The sequence below is a fragment of the Montipora foliosa genome, chromosome 2, assembly GCF_036669935.1.
Source record: "Montipora foliosa isolate CH-2021 chromosome 2, ASM3666993v2, whole genome shotgun sequence".
Classification (NCBI taxonomy): domain Eukaryota; kingdom Metazoa; phylum Cnidaria; class Anthozoa; order Scleractinia; family Acroporidae; genus Montipora; species Montipora foliosa.
Genome location: NC_090870.1, coordinates 52,937,022 through 52,954,521, shown reverse-complemented (window position 1 = coordinate 52,954,521; position 17,500 = coordinate 52,937,022). Strand labels below are relative to the sequence as shown.

General features: G+C 40.5%; 1 protein-coding gene and 1 long non-coding RNA gene across 4 annotated transcripts in view; both read right to left on the bottom strand.

Annotated features, from left to right (window-relative positions):
• Nucleotides 1–9,518: 9,518 nt before the first annotated feature.
• LOC137990945 (uncharacterized) lies at nucleotides 9,519–11,390 on the bottom strand. Its single transcript, XR_011121581.1, has 3 exons — nucleotides 11,141–11,390; nucleotides 10,556–10,614; nucleotides 9,519–9,558 (listed from the first exon to the last, which is right to left on the bottom strand). It is a non-coding gene; the product is annotated as an uncharacterized lncRNA (long non-coding RNA).
• A 3,862-nt stretch (nucleotides 11,391–15,252) lies between these two features.
• The window catches only part of LOC137990944 (seminal plasma protein HSP-1-like), a 19,411-nt gene continuing 17,163 nt past the window's right edge, over nucleotides 15,253–17,500 (bottom strand). For all 3 annotated transcript variants that reach the window (XM_068836066.1, XM_068836065.1, XM_068836067.1), the window contains one exon: nucleotides 15,253–15,508. Coding sequence is in view for 1 of the 3 variants with exons in the window: in XM_068836067.1 (XP_068692168.1) it covers nucleotides 15,498–15,508 (11 nt within the window). In the remaining 2 variants the exon portion in view is untranslated. The remainder of the gene's footprint in view (nucleotides 15,509–17,500) is intronic.

Genomic DNA, 17,500 nt, shown 5'->3' with positions numbered 1-17,500 from the left:
AAAGCCGAGGTGATTTCAGCAAAGAGCGAACGTGCCAAAAAGCAGAAACAAATTTCTAACCTCCCTCCCACGAAATGAGGCAAACTTGACTACAAATCATTCGAAAAAATTGTCATGGCCGCTATTAAATACTCCGATAAAGGAAAATGAACAAATCTTCTTCGTTCATCCAGGCCTTCTTGTGTACAGAAACCGTCACTGCTAGGACGACCGTGAAACTCTGTTTACCGCCTCCGCAGGGAAAGGTCGGCTCTGTTCAGTTTCCCGTGAAATCCAGTGTTTTTGTGGCTGGCAACTCGAATCTCATCGGGTTTAGTCCATGTTCAGGATTTGACTTTTATGCTATTGTCCATGTGTGACTTTTTTGCTATTGTTTGTAATTTGTGACTTTTTCGCTTTTGTTTTGAGAATGAAAGCCCCGAAATTAGTAACTTTTGGAAGCAATTGTTGTAAGTGGTTTAACAAAATTTCCCGTAATTCTGGGTGCGCCTTATAACAGTGTATTTAGGTGAAATTTCATTTAGCTTACTTGACACAAATCGTCTTCGAAAGTTTAGGGTGCGTCTTATAACCGAGTGCGTCTTATAAGTGAATAAATTCGGTACAATACATTTAGAATGGATACTCTTGCAGAGTAGCACGAGAAGTCCAAGTACCATTATACCTGTTAAAGTAAGTTACTGAGACTTACCATGAAAAATCTGATCATCAGAGACAGGCGTGAGCGGACCTTTGCAGTTTCTCATCGACACGTTTGAGGTCTTTTTCCCGCTTTCTTTCATGGCTGGCTGCTTCTGTTGCCTGTTGTTCGTGGACGCAAAGCCTGACGTTCTGATTTGTATTCTTCGACTTTGTACCAATCGACGATCTTTGCTTCCGCTTGTGAATGAGCTTTTTTGCTGCTGCTGCTGCTGCTGTTGGTTTCTTCAGTTTGATGCTTGTATCTGCTCCAATGTTGTCGAGCTGTACGTTGAGCTTAAATTGCTTTTGGTTTTCTTTGTACTTCAGTTGGACCGTGTCTATGTCGAACGCCTGTTTCGCCTCGAGTTTCTTTCCCTGAGGATCAAGTTGAGTTGACATTAATACTTAAAAAGTCCAAAACTTGCTGAACCAACGCATGGTTTTCGGAAGTCGCAAACTCACCGCGTTATCTTCTTGTGTCGGCTATTCTTTCGTCTTCCTCGATGTCGGACATCACCAACGGATTCGAAATAAGCTTTAAACGACTCAGCATGTAACTCGTAGACTTCTTTGCGATAGAGAAAATGAATGCTCTGAAAAACGCCCTATAAATAGGCAATTACCTATAGGTGGTTTGCAAACAATCTCTAGAGACACAAATAACAATGTTGCAATGAAGAATTGCTGGTGGACGAACAAAAGGAGCTAATGAGAGAACGTTTCTTTTTGTCCACCAACATCGTGGCGATGACGTAACGCGATTTCCACCCATACCCAATTCCGAGGGGAACAGCCTTAATCATGTAAATTCAGTGGGCGTTGCACAGACCTTGGTTGCGGTCACACATGAGAGAAACACAGTGTAACACTGGTGTTGACAGTACTCTATTGTCAAATCACTGGTGTTGAATCCATAGGGGAACACTGAACAAATAGAACTTGATTTAACGCTAGACTGATTGTTAAACGCCGCAATCATTATCCTTTTTCTCAATACCTTTCATACCAACAACCCTTATGAGCGTTAACATCTGGCTACCTAATTTCATCACCAAGCCTCGACTTGTAAATTTTAACGTGAGCTAAATGCCAAAGGAGCAAACTTGTAAAGAATACCCACCTGCGGACAGTATTCCATGTCCAGATAATGAGAATAAGTTTGTGCAAACGAGGCTAGGTGGTGAATTTTGAGCATATTTCGTTATCATGCGTAAGGCCTATTGTCACCCACGAATTATTGGATGGTAACGAATGACAATTGTAGCCCACAAATTATTGGAGACGGATAATGAGTATAAAAATTTTCGTCCATTACAAATCAATACTTTGTGGGTAACAATTCGTGGTTTGCATCCACGTGATGCATGAGACGGCCATGTCGGTGTACAAAACAATAGAAAATGGCCACACAAGTTTTGTATATGGCCGCCGTGACGGCAGATGCAAACCATCAATAGATTATTGTCCCTTGTTACAATCCAATAATTTGAAACAAAGGTGACGATGAAAATTGCAAGTGTAGCCACCCTTAAAGTTTTAGGGCCGCGCGCAAGCTGAGCACTAGTGTGGCGCATAAGGCCTGAAACGCGCGTGTTTTTCAGATTTTTATGACGTCAGCGTGACCAAATCTGTGAAATTAACTGCTATTTTTTCGGTAAATTTCTTTGAAAATTGGCTCAGTTCTAACCACATACAGTTCCTATCAAATACCCTATATTTGTTAATATCTGTAAAAGCTAATGAAATATATTTAGAAATTAAAAATGACAAATTACAGAATATTGGCAAAACCGTCTGAAAGACCTTGACTTTTTACCACGTCAAAAGGTCAGGCAATATCATTTCCATAATGTTGCAAATAATAAAAAAAACTTCACCGAATAAAAGTATAAATATTGAGGAATTTAATCCAAAAATAGGAATACATACGTCTGCCTGATGCTGCCATGGTAACGGCCTTAATCCAAAAATTGACACCAAAAAATAAGCCTTATCAGGAGCCCATCTGGAGCGTGCAACTTCCATACAGCGTCTGTGAAACGGCGTTTTCACAAGTAGGTTTATTTTTAGACTAGCCCTTCCCGCGAATTAGGTTTTGTTTTGTTTTGTTTTACGAGACATCTGGTTTGTCTCTTCTACTGGGCAAACCTGCCCAGAGGGAAGGAGTACGAATAGGACTCGAGGTCCTATGCGAGGTGCTCCACCCTACCCTATCCAGACCAGAAAGACCAGACCACAACACCGGGAACTACATGCCCTACTCTTTACGACAAGTGTGCGGGTTCTGTTACGTCCCACAGGATTATGAACATTGAAGGGTTGTGAGACGGGAACTCCGGCTTATCGTCCTTATCCGAGAAGACTAGAGAGTCTAACCATTTGCAGATGTAATTACAAAGGCAGCGCTTTCTCCTCAGTTATTTAAAGACCCCGAGTGTTGGTCCGGCCGGGGTTGAACTCACGACCTCCCGCGTGACAGCCCGGTGCTCAACCAACTGAGCCACCGGTGCGCGGTAAAAATTGACACCAAAAAGCAAAAAGCAAAGGCAGTTCCGGTTCGGTGACCCTATGACGTCAGCTTAATTTCTTGTAATTGGTCATCGGGCTCCTGTGGGAGTCTCATTCGCGGGAAATTCAATCAAAAAATAAATCGGTCTGTGAAAACGCCGTTACACGAACACAGTAGAGTTGTAGGCTCCGGGTCATGGGTTCCTGGCCTTATTATATGGTCTTATATCGGTACCAGATGGGCTCCTGTCGGTACCCATACTAGTAAATCTCTACAGGGAAAATTTTAAGAGAAATTAACTGGGTTTCCTTTTGAAACTCGTACCCTGTAGTGAGGATATTCGCAAATACTCTTGGGAACCACCTTAATTAATTAAATCTCTTTCAATGCATACCAATCAAGACAACATACAACTGTATTCTCTAGAATTTTCATCTTTTAGAATTTTTCCTAATGGCCTTGGAGTAATTTTGAGAAAATAGCAAATAAAAATCGCTCGTGTATTTCGTTATTTATGGGCTTGAGTGATGTTTTGAAGTTTATCGAGCCGTTAAGCAAGTGCAATAGTCCATTTTACAGTTGTGTGCTTAGTTAACTGGCCTATGAACGAAAATAAGGCTGGAGTTGACCTTGTTTCGATAGAAACCTCAATGCTTTTCTTATGTAAATTCTTACTAATTAGCATGACAACAACATCATTAACATACGAAAAGGATGGAGTTTTGTATCATAACATGGTCAACACCAACCTCACTTTCATTTAAAGGCCAGTTAACTAAGCACACAACCGTAATGAGGTCTATTTGAGAACTTTCAAAAGATAATAAATGAACATAAATCATGAAATGCACGAACGATATTTTATTTATCCTATATACTCAAAATTACTCCGCGGATATTGTGTCCTTAGCAACTTACAACCTATTTATGCAATCGTCAATGACCAATCAGAAACGCGATGGTCTTTGAGTATATAATTTGTATAAATAAATAAATATTGCATGTATCTCTACGTAAAATATGAAGTACAGTCGAACCTGTATATAACAGACACCCTCGGGACTTGAGGAACTGGCCGCTAAATACAGGATCACAAAAAAATATTGACTGGGCGTGGTCTAATGTCAATTTTAAAGGCACATCATGCAAGGAAACACTAGGACAATCAACACTCTTTCAAGCGAGTAATACTTTAAACAAAGATGCAACCTTGTTAACGGTATAATATGTGTAACATTTTTTAAAGCAACGAAGTGAGTTAACAGAGGAGGAGGTTATCTCCTGGAAATCCCATGCGAGTATACGTTTGAAGGCGATTCATTCTCCATCACATGACTGAAGAACAAGCTAGTTAAAGAGGACTTTCCAGCTAAAGAGTGAAATATATTCAAAACGGAAATTTTTGTGCGTTCGTGATTTTGTACGGCGGTCCGTACAGAGCAACGACCTGACGTCTTTAGGTGGGTCACTTCAGCTAAATATGATGGAGCCAGACCATGTAGGGTCTTAAAGACCAAGAGAGCAATCTTAAAGTGAATTCTTAATTGAACTGGGAGCCAGTGTAAATTCGCCAAGGCGGATGTAATGTGACAAGGCGGGCGGGTGTAATCTATTCATGGGTGGATCCAGGAGAGGCCCACCGCCCCCCCCCCCCCCCCTTCCTTTTTTTGGATCAAAGCCACCAAAATACCATAAAACAACAAAACCTCCAGGTCTGGATCCGCCACTGTTATCAATCTGATAGCGTGGAATGTTATAAAGCAATGAATTAATATAGTCGATATGGGACGTTACGAAAGCATGTATAAGTGTCTTGGTTGTAACTTCAGAAAGGAATTTCCTGATCTGCCATAAGTTACATAATCAACGAAGGGCTTTGCTGCAAACCTTCCCGACGTGAGTGTTCATGCTCATAGTTCTATCGAACAAGGCTCCAAGGTTTCTTACAGACTCGCCTGGCTTGATGACCGATGAACCAACAAGAACACCTTCAATGTTCACTTTTGAAAGCTGGTGCTGAGATCCAATTATGATAAATTCGGTTTTCGTTTCATTGAGTGAAAGATGATGACTTGCCATCCAAGTTCTAAGTTCAGCAGTGGTAGCTTCCATGGCTTTAATAGCATCGTCTGTAGAGAATTCTGATAAAGGACGAAAGGACAAGTAGAGTTGCATTGATGTAGAACAGACGTGAGGCGTAGAGGATGAAGAGTATTGAACCAAGACAACTACCCTGAGGGACGAGGAAAGGTTACGTTTATACAAACGTTGGCCGTGTAGCACTTATATTTTAAACAGAGATAACTGAATAGAGTGTAATGTGAAGTGCTAGATTTCTATCCCATATGAACCATCTGAGCGTTAGCCCTACTGATGGAAATGGGCCCACACAAGGACAGAGAAAATCTCTGACCAGGGTGGGAATTGAACCCACGACCTTCGGGTTAGATCTACGCTACACGGCCAACGTTTGTATAAACGTAACCTTCTCGAGTGACGAATTGACCATACGTGCAATAATTGGAGCAAGTTCGTCGGCACATTTCTTGACCAAAGATGATGGAATTAGATCAAGCTTACAGCTGGTATTAGATGCAGAGAGAATAATCTTGTGAACGGTGTCATCAGAAACATAGTCAAAGCGAGTTATCTTTGCTTTAGGAGGAGAGATCCCGTAGAGAGGTTCAGACTCCTTGGTGTGACGTTGAATCTTTTCTTTAATAAGTTTAATTTTCTGGCAAAAATACGCACCAAAGTTATCAGCAAGCTGACGCGGACAGGTATAGGGTGGAAGTTGATTATCTCTACGTTCTTTGCATAGAGAGTTGACTACCTTAAAAAATGTTTTTTTAAGTCTCCAGCACATTCTCCAATTTGGTTAGATTAGTGCCTAGTTTTTGCGTCCTTAGGAGCAGCACAGTACTCCTCACATGCTTTTTTATAGGCTGAGATATCGCTGGGAAGATTACTTCTCCTCATCTTTTCTCAAGATTACGGCGAGATCTCTTCATTCCTTTAAGAGTATCGTTAAACCAAGGAACCGTTAAGACGAGATTTTTTTGAACATCGAGCAATAAAGCGCGCCAGCGGCCAAAAATCCCATAAGAGCTTGCGCGCATCTTACTCAGGACATGTACCGTCGGCCATATTGTGTCGCGGTGGAAGAGCACGTAGAAGTTGTGTTGAGTGCAAGCGATTAGCCAACCATTTTACACAGGTATTTCATTCAGTCACTTCGGAAAGATCTGTAAAGCTTTGAAAAACGTTTTGAAGCGGTGAATTTATCGTATTTAGTTTAACCTTCTTGCAAGGTTATAACCAGTACGCAAATTGTTCGAAAAGATCTTTCTGCCGTAAGATTTCGAGTTCTCCGACTCTGCTAATAAGAGATCCAGTCTAGAATTAGTGTTTCAAGACTTGCCTTTGGACTATCTTGAGACTGCAAACCTAGGATGAATTCTTATTATACTTCTATTAAAATAGTGTGAACAGTTCTTTTGTCATTGCCTTGTCTGTGACCGGTGATCTGATATTCGAGTTAGAGGTAGTCAAGTTGATGTGGAAGCAGCTTCTGTCACTTGCGTTACGGTTCAGTGAGGTTTCCTACAGATCGTTTTCGGACCGCTGTTGTCGTTACAGCTCGGTGTACTCTATCGCTAGACCTTGCAAAAGGTAATTTTGTCCTTTTTTTTTTTTTTTGAAAGGTATTGAGTATTCGTGGATAGGTTCCTTTAGAGTTGATTTTCGGCTTATCTCCCGCACACTTCTTCCGTAAAAAGATTCGTGAGACCCCCAGTGTTTAAGTGTTTCCTTTTCAGTTCCCCCTTTAAAATTACACATCTAGATTGTGTTCAGCTTAGCTTCAATTGTCAACTTTCAATTTCGATTGAGTTGATTTATCATAAAATTTAATAGCCACAAATGTTTCATTTTCCAATTCACTAGAGTTAAGTCTAGCTTATATCAAAGTTAAAAAAAAAAGAGTTATTGAAGGTTTGATCTTTGTGACGAATTGAAAAAAAAAAAAAAGAAAGAAAGAAACTAGTCCCAGCTGAGCCACAGAGATTGTAAACAATGTCTTCATCAGTACTTACTTGTAGTATATATAAAAAACCTACAAGGAAGAATCTCGTCCCATAAATGATGCTAAAGGAAAAATGTCAAGCCTGTAGGAATGCCACTATCCGCCTCTGATGTTCAGCATCCAAATGCACAACTCCCCTGTACAAGCTAAAACATTTAAAGTCACTACCAAAGTCCACTTATGTCCAGGTTTGACCCTAATTAGACACATGCCCAATTTTGACATCCAACACAAAGTGTCCCTTTATGTCTAAGCATTTGCTACCTATTTTCAACAATAAGGTAAGGGTAAAGGTCAGCATTATTTTTAGCTTTGGGTAAATGCAGCAGCTAGTCTTCACTTAAAGAGTAGCATTTGGGGGACACTTTGTGACATAAATTGTCTGTATTCTGAGACACAAGTGATGTTGAAGTTGGCGAGAAGAGCAAGGGGACACTTCGTGACGCTTATTGAAATCCGCGTGCATCTAATTAGGGTCAAACCTGGACATATCTCCCAAAGTCAGTAGATGATTTGTTCCCTGAAGCTAAGAAAACTTTTTTGGAAAAAAAGTTTGGCTGTGTGGCCCTCATAAGCAGTTTAAGGTGCTGTGGTGCATGTTATGTAAGGTTGCACAGGCTGTCACCCAGTGTAAATAAAAGTGTTCCACAGCCCCTGTCTGCAAACAATTCTATTCAAAATCAAGTTGGTTTTGCCCCAGTGTCATATGAACTGACGTCAAAGCAAACTCAGCGGAGGATTTGAAACAAACTTTAAAACTGCACAAGGTAAAAAGTGGCTGAACTTAAAACAGAAGTTGAAAACATGGGTGCCTCAAATGAACAGATCTGCCAGGAAATTCTTGAAGGCCAATTTGATGGGGTAAACTTTCCTTCTTTTAACTCACATGGTAAAATTCTACCATACATATTCTACCTTACTAGTTGGTTTTTCAGTTTATTAGGATTGGTAATGAAAAGATGAACACAATTCAAGGATCTCCCATGCACGCGAAACTGAAAACATGGCATACTGTCATGCTTGTACAACAGGGTAAAAGTTACTACTGGTAACCCTGCAAAATACAGTAAAGACCCACACATAAGAACCTAGAATTTTCGAGGTCAGGCTGAGCAGGTTCTAATATTTGAGGCTATTTTTTCATAATTCAGGCTGATTACATGTAGTTTCTTAATAGGTTCTTATTTCTCAGAGGAACAACAATAAATTTCTATATTTTATTCATAAGATATGTAGACAGTATTGCACTGTAGCTTTATGGAAAACATATTTCTAGAGAAAATCCAATAAAATGCCAATCAAAGAAAACATATACACAATAGACCTAATCGGCTAACTCAATGTTGTACCCAATTCAAATCTCGCGAGATTAAGATTCTTTGTGTATTGTATTTGCATTATAATGTACCATTCATATTTAAATGATATGGAAATACCTGAAACAAAACGTTTTTTTCCCAAAGGGTTGAATTGGGTACAACATTGAGTTAGCCGATTAGGTCTATAACAGGAGTTTTCTCGAGGGTGATTTTTTTGTAAAAGTACCTCTTTTTCTTTGCCAGGCTCTGCAGGTTCTTATATTTTTGGGTATTTTTAAAATGCCAAATTTCAGCCTGTACTAGGTTCTCTAATCCAGGCTATAAAGAGTACTCTTTTTGCATTCTAATAATCAGATCAGAGTCAGTAATTATTACTGACTAATTCAACGGCAGGACATTTTTCCTTTACCTTTGATAATAAAAAAATAAGATCACAATATTTTTCACCTCTATCAGTACTTTGCACGCATACTGGCTTTAGCAATGTTTTGGAAACATGATTGTAAATATGCGAACCTCACTCTCTAGGAGGTGTTTCTTACTAGAAGTAAAAAGTAAAAGGAGCAAGCCATTGTCTTCACTTCTTTCAAATTCCATTCAGGAAAAAGTGAATGCAAATGCTAACATCATGGAGGGCTTAGCTCTTAGCTCTCAGCTACTCCAGAGAGAGACCTGGAAGTCCCAAATGGGTTGAACTGTTAAACTGTGTGGCACAGCAATACACAAATAAGGAAATTAAGCAAATGTTCAGGTTTACTAACAGTCGAGGAGAAGAAGTATCATGCACAGACTACGAATTAACAAAAGCTAGACTTTATAGTAAGATGTATGGTCCAGGAGCAGCACTTCCGAAAATAAGACGCCAATATAGTCATAAACGTCCACCAGAAACCATTGCTTTTGTCTTAGAATTTATCCATATGGCATCTAGACAGTGAAGAGTATTCATCTTATAAAAGTGGCCCCTGTGATGAAAAACAAAAATCATGGATAAGTGAATTATTAGGAGGAGGAAATCAACCTGTTTTGTGGTTCAATTAAGCAAAACAAGTCTGCCTTTTATGACAGATATACATTGTAAACATTAATGTGAACTCCTAGAGATTAGACCTATAAGCTTTAGTACAATTTTTAAGGGTTTATCTGCGGAAAATTTCAAAATAATGGCAGAGAAGGCAGGACTCTAATATTTGCACAAAACTTGGCGCGGAGTATTTCATCGTGGTAGATAAGCTGCTAACTCGTTTAGCTGAAATGCTGAGGAGCCAATGTAAACCAGACATAACTCCAGGATTAATGAGCAAAGCAAAGACATTAACAAATAATATATGACTGTTTCCGGTACAAGAAAATTCAGGACGAACATATTTTTGCTACAGTGGTACATCTTCCAACACCATCTAACAGGACATTTCAACAGCTTCGCTCTTTCCACACGCCAGCAGTCTAACTTAAGTTTTTTGGCATCACCTTCGCTTTTTTGAGCAATAAAAATTCTTGGAAATGATGTGAACTTTCCAAAAATAATGTACAAGGCAAAGAATGTTGGTGTCCAAATATGAAAAGTACAACCGTCAGGCTGAAGAACGCTCGCACGTGAAGGAAGCTCGAACGCAAGTGGTTTCGAATGTCAATTATGTGAACAAATTGAGGTATTGTATTTTCAAACTAAAATTACGCAACTGGTTCAAAACAAAACCACATTTATTTAGGTAGCACTGAAAAGCTTGCACTTAACCGTTCTGTATTGTAGTGACATATGTCTGGTACACTATACAATGAACTTACAACAAAGCGGATAAACAGTGCTGCCATAAAGAATTCGTTAACCAATTATATCTGCCACGAAGGAATCGCGGATGATTGGAAAAGTTCATGATTTCAAAAGCATTTTACTATGCAAAGTGAAAGCACCAGAGGTGATGTTCAAAATAACAGTATGATCAGTAATCCAGTACTTACCAAATGGAAGCAGATCTCTTGCTGAAAGGGCGATGTTTAAAGTTGAGAAATGCACTACCCTGCAAGTTTGAGGCGAGATCAGACAACCGGTTCAAATACATTTAAAGCAAATAATGCTCAAATCAAGTGTAGAACATCTAGAAATTTTCAATTAAGACGTGCAATCCTTGGTACAACAAGATTTTTGCAGCGTAGCCTGACAAGAACGAGGTAAGTAATATGGGTTTCGCACAACGGTGTATCTTATTTTCAATTCTTAAACGCATAAAAACTCAAGGATGTACATTCCGTTTACGCTGAAACAACTAACAAAATTACGGTTTCAACAGAACAGGTGAAGTCAAAACCTTCATTTTGAAATGTTGGCAGTTTCATAACGTTCACAAATAATCTCGTTTGAGCTTTTTTTTCTCTAGGGAAAATCTCGCTCAATGAATTGGAGAACGCAAGTTGAGCTCGACCGGCTTAACGCTCGACCCTTACGCTAATTGTGCTTTAACACAGCCTTTCAAAGAGATTTCAGAGTTTTAAAGTATCAATTGTTATTGAAATAACTTAGGTTATAGAAGTAAAACAATTACATACCTTTAATGAATTGATTTGGCAAGATAGTATCGACAGTAAACCGTCTCAAACCGTCAGAATCAGCCATAACTTCTGTGACAAACGGCCGGCATTGTTCGCATCTCATGGCAAGTCTACTGAAGCAAATTTCCCATTTGCATCCTAGGGGTTTTTCTACCACAAAATGTTTCATATCCTTCCGACAAAGGTTAGAAATGAGCCAGGGAACAGGACTTTTTGTGAGTCGAAATGATTATTGCGGCCATCAAAATATTCCCTGGCGCGAAACACGCGTGTTTCCAACTAAAATTGACTGGCGGCAAAAGATTATTATGGTATTTTTGGCCGCGCAATGCTCGAAGTTAAAAAAAAACTCGTCTTAATATCTTGCGTTGCAGGGGAGCGTGCTTATCGTAATGCGAGGTCTTGGCAAATTTCCCTGGAAACAAACCAATATTAGAGGGGTTTACTGAGTAAGGGAGGAGTATCAAAAGGCTGAGGGGATGAGATGCAAGTGTGGCAGACCTTTTGGGGAAAACAGCGAAGCCCTCACATGTACGCATTGCGTACCTATTTTTAAATGTCCGTGGAGTGACATTTCCGGGCATCTCTCATCGTTATATCGTTGAACTCATACATACGATACAAGTTATGTTGTTAACTTGTTTCCTCGCGGAATTTGTGGAAACTTGTTCCATCAACAGCGCCAGCATTGAATTCCCTACGCTTGGAAAGCGGATTCGGGCTGGCGAGTGCACTGTTCGCCTAATGGTAATTTGTTGCTACATTTTGGTTTTATCGCTCCAAAAATTTGAGAATACCACTTGTTGCATGTAGTTCTATGCAAAATATATTTTTGCCTTGAGGTATTTTGACCGAAGTTCGCCAAGCCGTCACTGTAGCATCACCTGAATGGAAGGATCTCTGGTGCTCTTTGATTAACTGTTTTATGCTCGGAGTAAGCCGGGGCTTGTCGATGGGGGGACATTTCACGTACTTGGTTGGAAAGTACAAGTTCATTGCTTCCGTTACATCAGATGTAAAAGACTGGGCCAACTCGTCTGTGGTAGGATTTAACTGACTAGAGCGTAATGTGAAGCGCTAGTTTTCTACCCCGCATGAACCATGTGAGCGTTACCCCTCACTCACATTACACTCTCGTCAGTTAGTCTCTTCAAATATAAGTGCTACACGGCCAATGTTTGCAAAAACGTAATCCTTCCTTGTGGTAGGATTAGTTCCCCAATTTCCAAACCAGGTGTTACGCCCAAGGCCACAAGCCAAAACCACCCTTTCCTCGACTCGGGAAAACGACGCACGGGCCTCCTCAAATACTTATTATTAACATTATTATAATTATAATTATAATTACAAGGTGACCATAGAATTGAATTATGATCCGAAGATCCTAGTGGGGATGATACCTGTGGTGGAAAATAGAAAGAATCTAAGTTAGTTATAATCAAATCAAGAATAGCTTCGCCTGTATTGGGTCGTTGTACGATTTGCTTTAAATCGTGACTAGATATAGTGTCACTAATACTTATAGGTTATTAAAGTCCCCTAATATTACTTTTCCAGAATCAGGGTACTTGTTCTTTATGACATCGGTGGAGCTAATTAGGTAATCGCGCAGGCGACTTTGATCTTCAACACTCTTGTCCGGTGGATGGTAGACAACACAGACTGCAAGTCCTGATAATGGTCTTAGTAAGCGTTTAGGGCGTAACCATACCCACATACACTCAAAATCAGGACTTTCCAAGTCCAAACACCGTTTTCCCTCCAGAGATTGTGAAAGGTAGATGCATACACCACCACCTCTTACTAGCTGCCTGTCCTTTCGATGTATTTCATATCCGTCAACAGAGATAAAACTATCCAAAATATCATGTTGAAACCACGTTTCAGTTACAGCGGCAACGTTTATGTTATTACATACAACAGATGCTGCAAATTCGTCGATTTTGTTTTTCAGAGATCTTGCATTTATTAAACCAAACCGCGGTAAAAGGCGACGCGTTTCCTGGTCGAGATTGTCGGTGTTCACGTCGTCATACACATTGTTTTGAATTTGAGGAGGTAAGGTGGAACGGCCAGTAACGAGGGCATTTCCATTTCTTCCACCAAAGGTGACATTGTGAATCTTTAACAAGCTGAAAAACTCTTTCGCTTGTGGACATATTCGCTTAAAGGAAACAGTTTCCGATAATGAAATCTTCTGTATTATAGGTTCACACTTTCTCTCACCGGATCTGCAGCCCCAATGAGTTGGTTTTTTCCTTGATATTCCCATTCGGGACAAGATCGGCCATAGCTCACGGCGAAGCGGCTTGAAGGCGACATGGGTTGAAAATGACATTAAGGCAGTCCTTGTGTGAATGAAATTCATCTAGACTGATCTAGACTGGGGGTGCAGGGATGGCGCAGGGATGGCGCAGAGGTGAGAGCACTCGCCTCCCACCGATGTGGCTCAGGTTCGATTCCTCGACTCGGCGTCATATGTGGGTTGAGTTTGTTGGTTCTCCTTTCCTTTCCTTTCCTTTTACCAACGGTGTTAGCAAAACCAAAGTTATAATATTGGCTTTTAAGGATGGGAAATAAAGCTAAAATTATATAGTTACGCAGAACGAGTGCTGCCAGTAGGTGCTCAAGTCTGTTTGTATCCAATATATTGTGTACATGGTGTTTGATGGTTTATTCGTTGCATCTGTTTCGCGCGTTGCCACTTCAGTTCAAGCTACAGAATGGTGAACTAGCAAAGTATTGAATGTCTGAGCGACGAAAGCTTGAGCAATCTCTCTTCGAACAGAAAGCCCTTCTTGTGTTCAAAGCTCTCAGGGGCATGGCGCCAATGTATCTGCAAGATTTTTTTCAAGTCAAGACCCCGGGATGCTACTCCCTTGGGTCTTCTCTAGGCTCCTCGCACCTGGTGCAAGATTTGGAGACCGCGCATTTGCTGTTGCAGTTCCTAGATTCTGGAACAGCCGTCCTGTTCCTATCAGAGAGAGTGACTCTGCTGTTAATTTTAAAAGAAACTTTAAAACGCCAACATGGCGAAAGTTGCAGGGCACGCGACCTAAAATTGAACACTTTGAACGTTCCTTAAGATAGAATGCATGCCAAGTTTCAGTAACGTTGAACCATGGCTTCCTTTCTTAACGTAACTATGTCCAAAAAGCGAGTAAACAATGCCTTAACATGGCTGAGAAACCAAGCCAATTTTCCCTTGGTAACCCTTGGAATGAGAGTGTGTGTAATCGCAACTAATATCAACACACAAAAGGGAAAAAAAGCGCTATCACTGACCTTGCTGGAATTTTATGCCACATTTGAAGCAAAAATGTGGCATCAACGGTGCCGTAGAGCGAAAGATTTGGCCGAGATTTTCCCCACAAGTGCCACAAAAGTTCGCCATCGTTAACTTATGGCAGGAAGTGGCGGGACAGATCGGTGATCAGCCAGAGGACTGGTAATTCGTTTCACGAGAAGAACAATGGGTAGAGGTGGTTGAAGGGGATGGAGGTATGCTGCACTTACATTTAGGAAAAAATGTGCCTAAATTATTTTAAAACTTGTTCCAGCTTTTTGATCCCTAAAATTGTTTTTGTTCCCCTGTTTCCCAGTTCAAATTAGCCATGTTCTCTTGATACCCCAAACCCCTGGGAGGGCGTTTCCACTGAGAAGGTCCAGTTCCACGGAGAGGATCCATTTTCGAGGAAAAGGCATATCTACGGACAAGGAGGAGGCCTGTTTCTGCGGAAAAGGCGTATTTCTACGGAGGAAGCGTATTTCTCCGGAGAAGGCTCATTTTCACGGACGAAACCAATTTATACAATAGACTTATTACTTGTATGAAAAGGAGGACCACTGCACAACGGAGTCGAGTTTTTTCTGGCAGTTTTTTTCTTCTTACTTCTCAAGAAGTAGGGAGAAACACTAGCCTATCGGCTCGTGTTTCCCCCTACACTTCTTTCGTGCTCTAGCCGCTTCCTGCGTGCTTTACAGAACAAAGCACAGTCAAGGCTTCTTTATTTGTTAAATAAACATACTTTGGACGAAAATCAAACCTCAAAATTTTTCCAGTGTAGAATCAAAATCTGACGAAAAAAAGAAAATGATTCTCTGATCGTAGTAGCACTTTAATTAATTAAAGGAAATATATTCATACAAGAAGATATTACTCATATGACTCCTTTCTTGTTTTAATTCCATCATTTAAAACTACAGTCTTGTGTTTTTTTAAATTGAAATACCCCTCGCCTTACATTAAGTTTGACTATTTTAATTTATTGTTACTCCAGATATATTCTGTGTGCTGTTTTGTTTGCCTCTAACACGCCCATCTATTTGTCGTTTTTAATTTCCGATCCTCTCGTCACTGCGTTTCTGCAAGAAAAGAATGATTGTTTTCGTTTGAATCTGGATGTGTTCCACGCAACAAACACTCGTCTCCACCGCGCACCGGTGGCTCAGTTGGTTGAGCACCGGGCTGTCACGCGGGAGGTCGTGAGTTCAACGACGGCCGGACCAATACTCAGGGTCTTTAAATAACTGAGGAGAAAGTGCTGCTTATGTAATTACATCTGCAAATGGTTAGACTCTCTAGTCTTCTCGGATAAGAACGATAAGCCGGAGGTCCCGTCTCACAACCCTTCAATGTTCATAATCCTGTGGGAAGTAAAAGAACCCGCACAATTGTCCAAAAGAGCAGGGCATGTAGTTCCCGGTGTTGTGGTCTGTCTTCTGTTGTGTATCATGGTTGGGAGGGTAAAAGCTCGGAGATATTAGCTACACCAAGCTACTCTAAAAATTCGAGGTAAATAAAGATATATGATATGATATGTCTGTTTGCTGCTCTACTTATAGAGCGGCAAACATCTGAAAAGCGCGTTTTCCTCTAATTTCTTCGGACATTTTGTAAAAAAACGTAACTGCAAGACGAACTTTGCTTTAGAATTTGTTTAATATTATGTATTTTTTGGATATAGGGTAAATTAACGTGCAATCACGCAGATGAGAAAAATTGAAACTGAGAGATTGATCAGAAAGACTGACATAAAAACGTCGGACATCAAAACAATACGGCGGCCATCTTGAATTCTAATGTTCTGAAAACGATATCATGGGATGCCCAGAATTCGAAGGCAAATGACTACACTTTGTGGGTTTAAATTTCCGTAGGAAATGATATTTACGATCAAATTAATTTGTTTGAATTTTCTTCAAGAAAAACGTTTGTATTGAATAATCAGTTGCCATGAGCCACTGAACTCGGAAAATAAATAATGAAAGGTGAAAATATTGAGCATCGTTCCTAGAATCTCTCTTCTTCCTTTCCGCTGGAGAGGGAGAAGACACCCTGGGAACGAGATTGTTCGCATTTAGGATTCGGCTCTGATTTTTTGTTTAGGGGGGGCGGGGGGGGGTGGGGGGGGGTCGTGGTTGTGCAGCGCATGCGCAAGATTTTATTGCCTTGTAGAGACACTTTTCAGATTAGGCAACCCTAGTAAGATTCGAACTTGGTATCTCCTGATTCAAAGGAATCCGAGAGGATCACTACACCACGTGAGAGAATACGGGGAAAATTTGTATTATTGTATTAAAGAATTGTGTGCGTGACCGGAAAAGAGTTTTTTATATTTTTCTTGCACGCAATGCCATATCCGGTAATCGCATGCCTATCGGGTTAATTACCTAATTTTAAAATTCTCCCGGTATTGTTAAAAAAAAGTATTACGTATTTTAAATAGCATTAAAAAAATTGTAAAGCATCTTTGTACTGGGTTTGATTAGAATCAATGCCGTTGACAACAGTTTTAAACTTTGGACTTCGGACTCCAGAATTAAACTGGATATTGACCAAGATACAAAAAACATTGAAATGCTGTTTTTTTTTCGCATAGGAAATCGGCTAAGAAACCTTCGCACAAAATGTAGGCTACCCGTAGCTTCTCATTTCCCCATACGTAATTGAGCTGTTTTCCGCACAGACTGTTCACAAAAGGTACTTCAAATTAAAATTCGAAGTCGCTATCTGCTCGTTCAGTGGCCTATGCGTAGCCGTCCCCTCCCCCCCGAAAGAAAAACGGGAGGAGGGAACGTCTTCGAAAATCTGGCCCAAGTCGTGTTCCGTGACGTCACGTTAACTTATGCAATTTCTGGAAATAATTGGTATTTCCGCTAAAATTGGTGTAAACAAGAGAAATTGAGGGGACAGAGAAGGAGGCTCCCGGTCCAGCCCTTGGGATATGTCATGTCCACGAAAGTTATTTTTAGACGAGCGGAAGTCTTCCGAGACGTCCGCATGCAGGCCAACCTCGGTCCGATGTTTGAAAGAAAATATATATTCATCAGCCTTCCACGTGCGCCATCATTTTC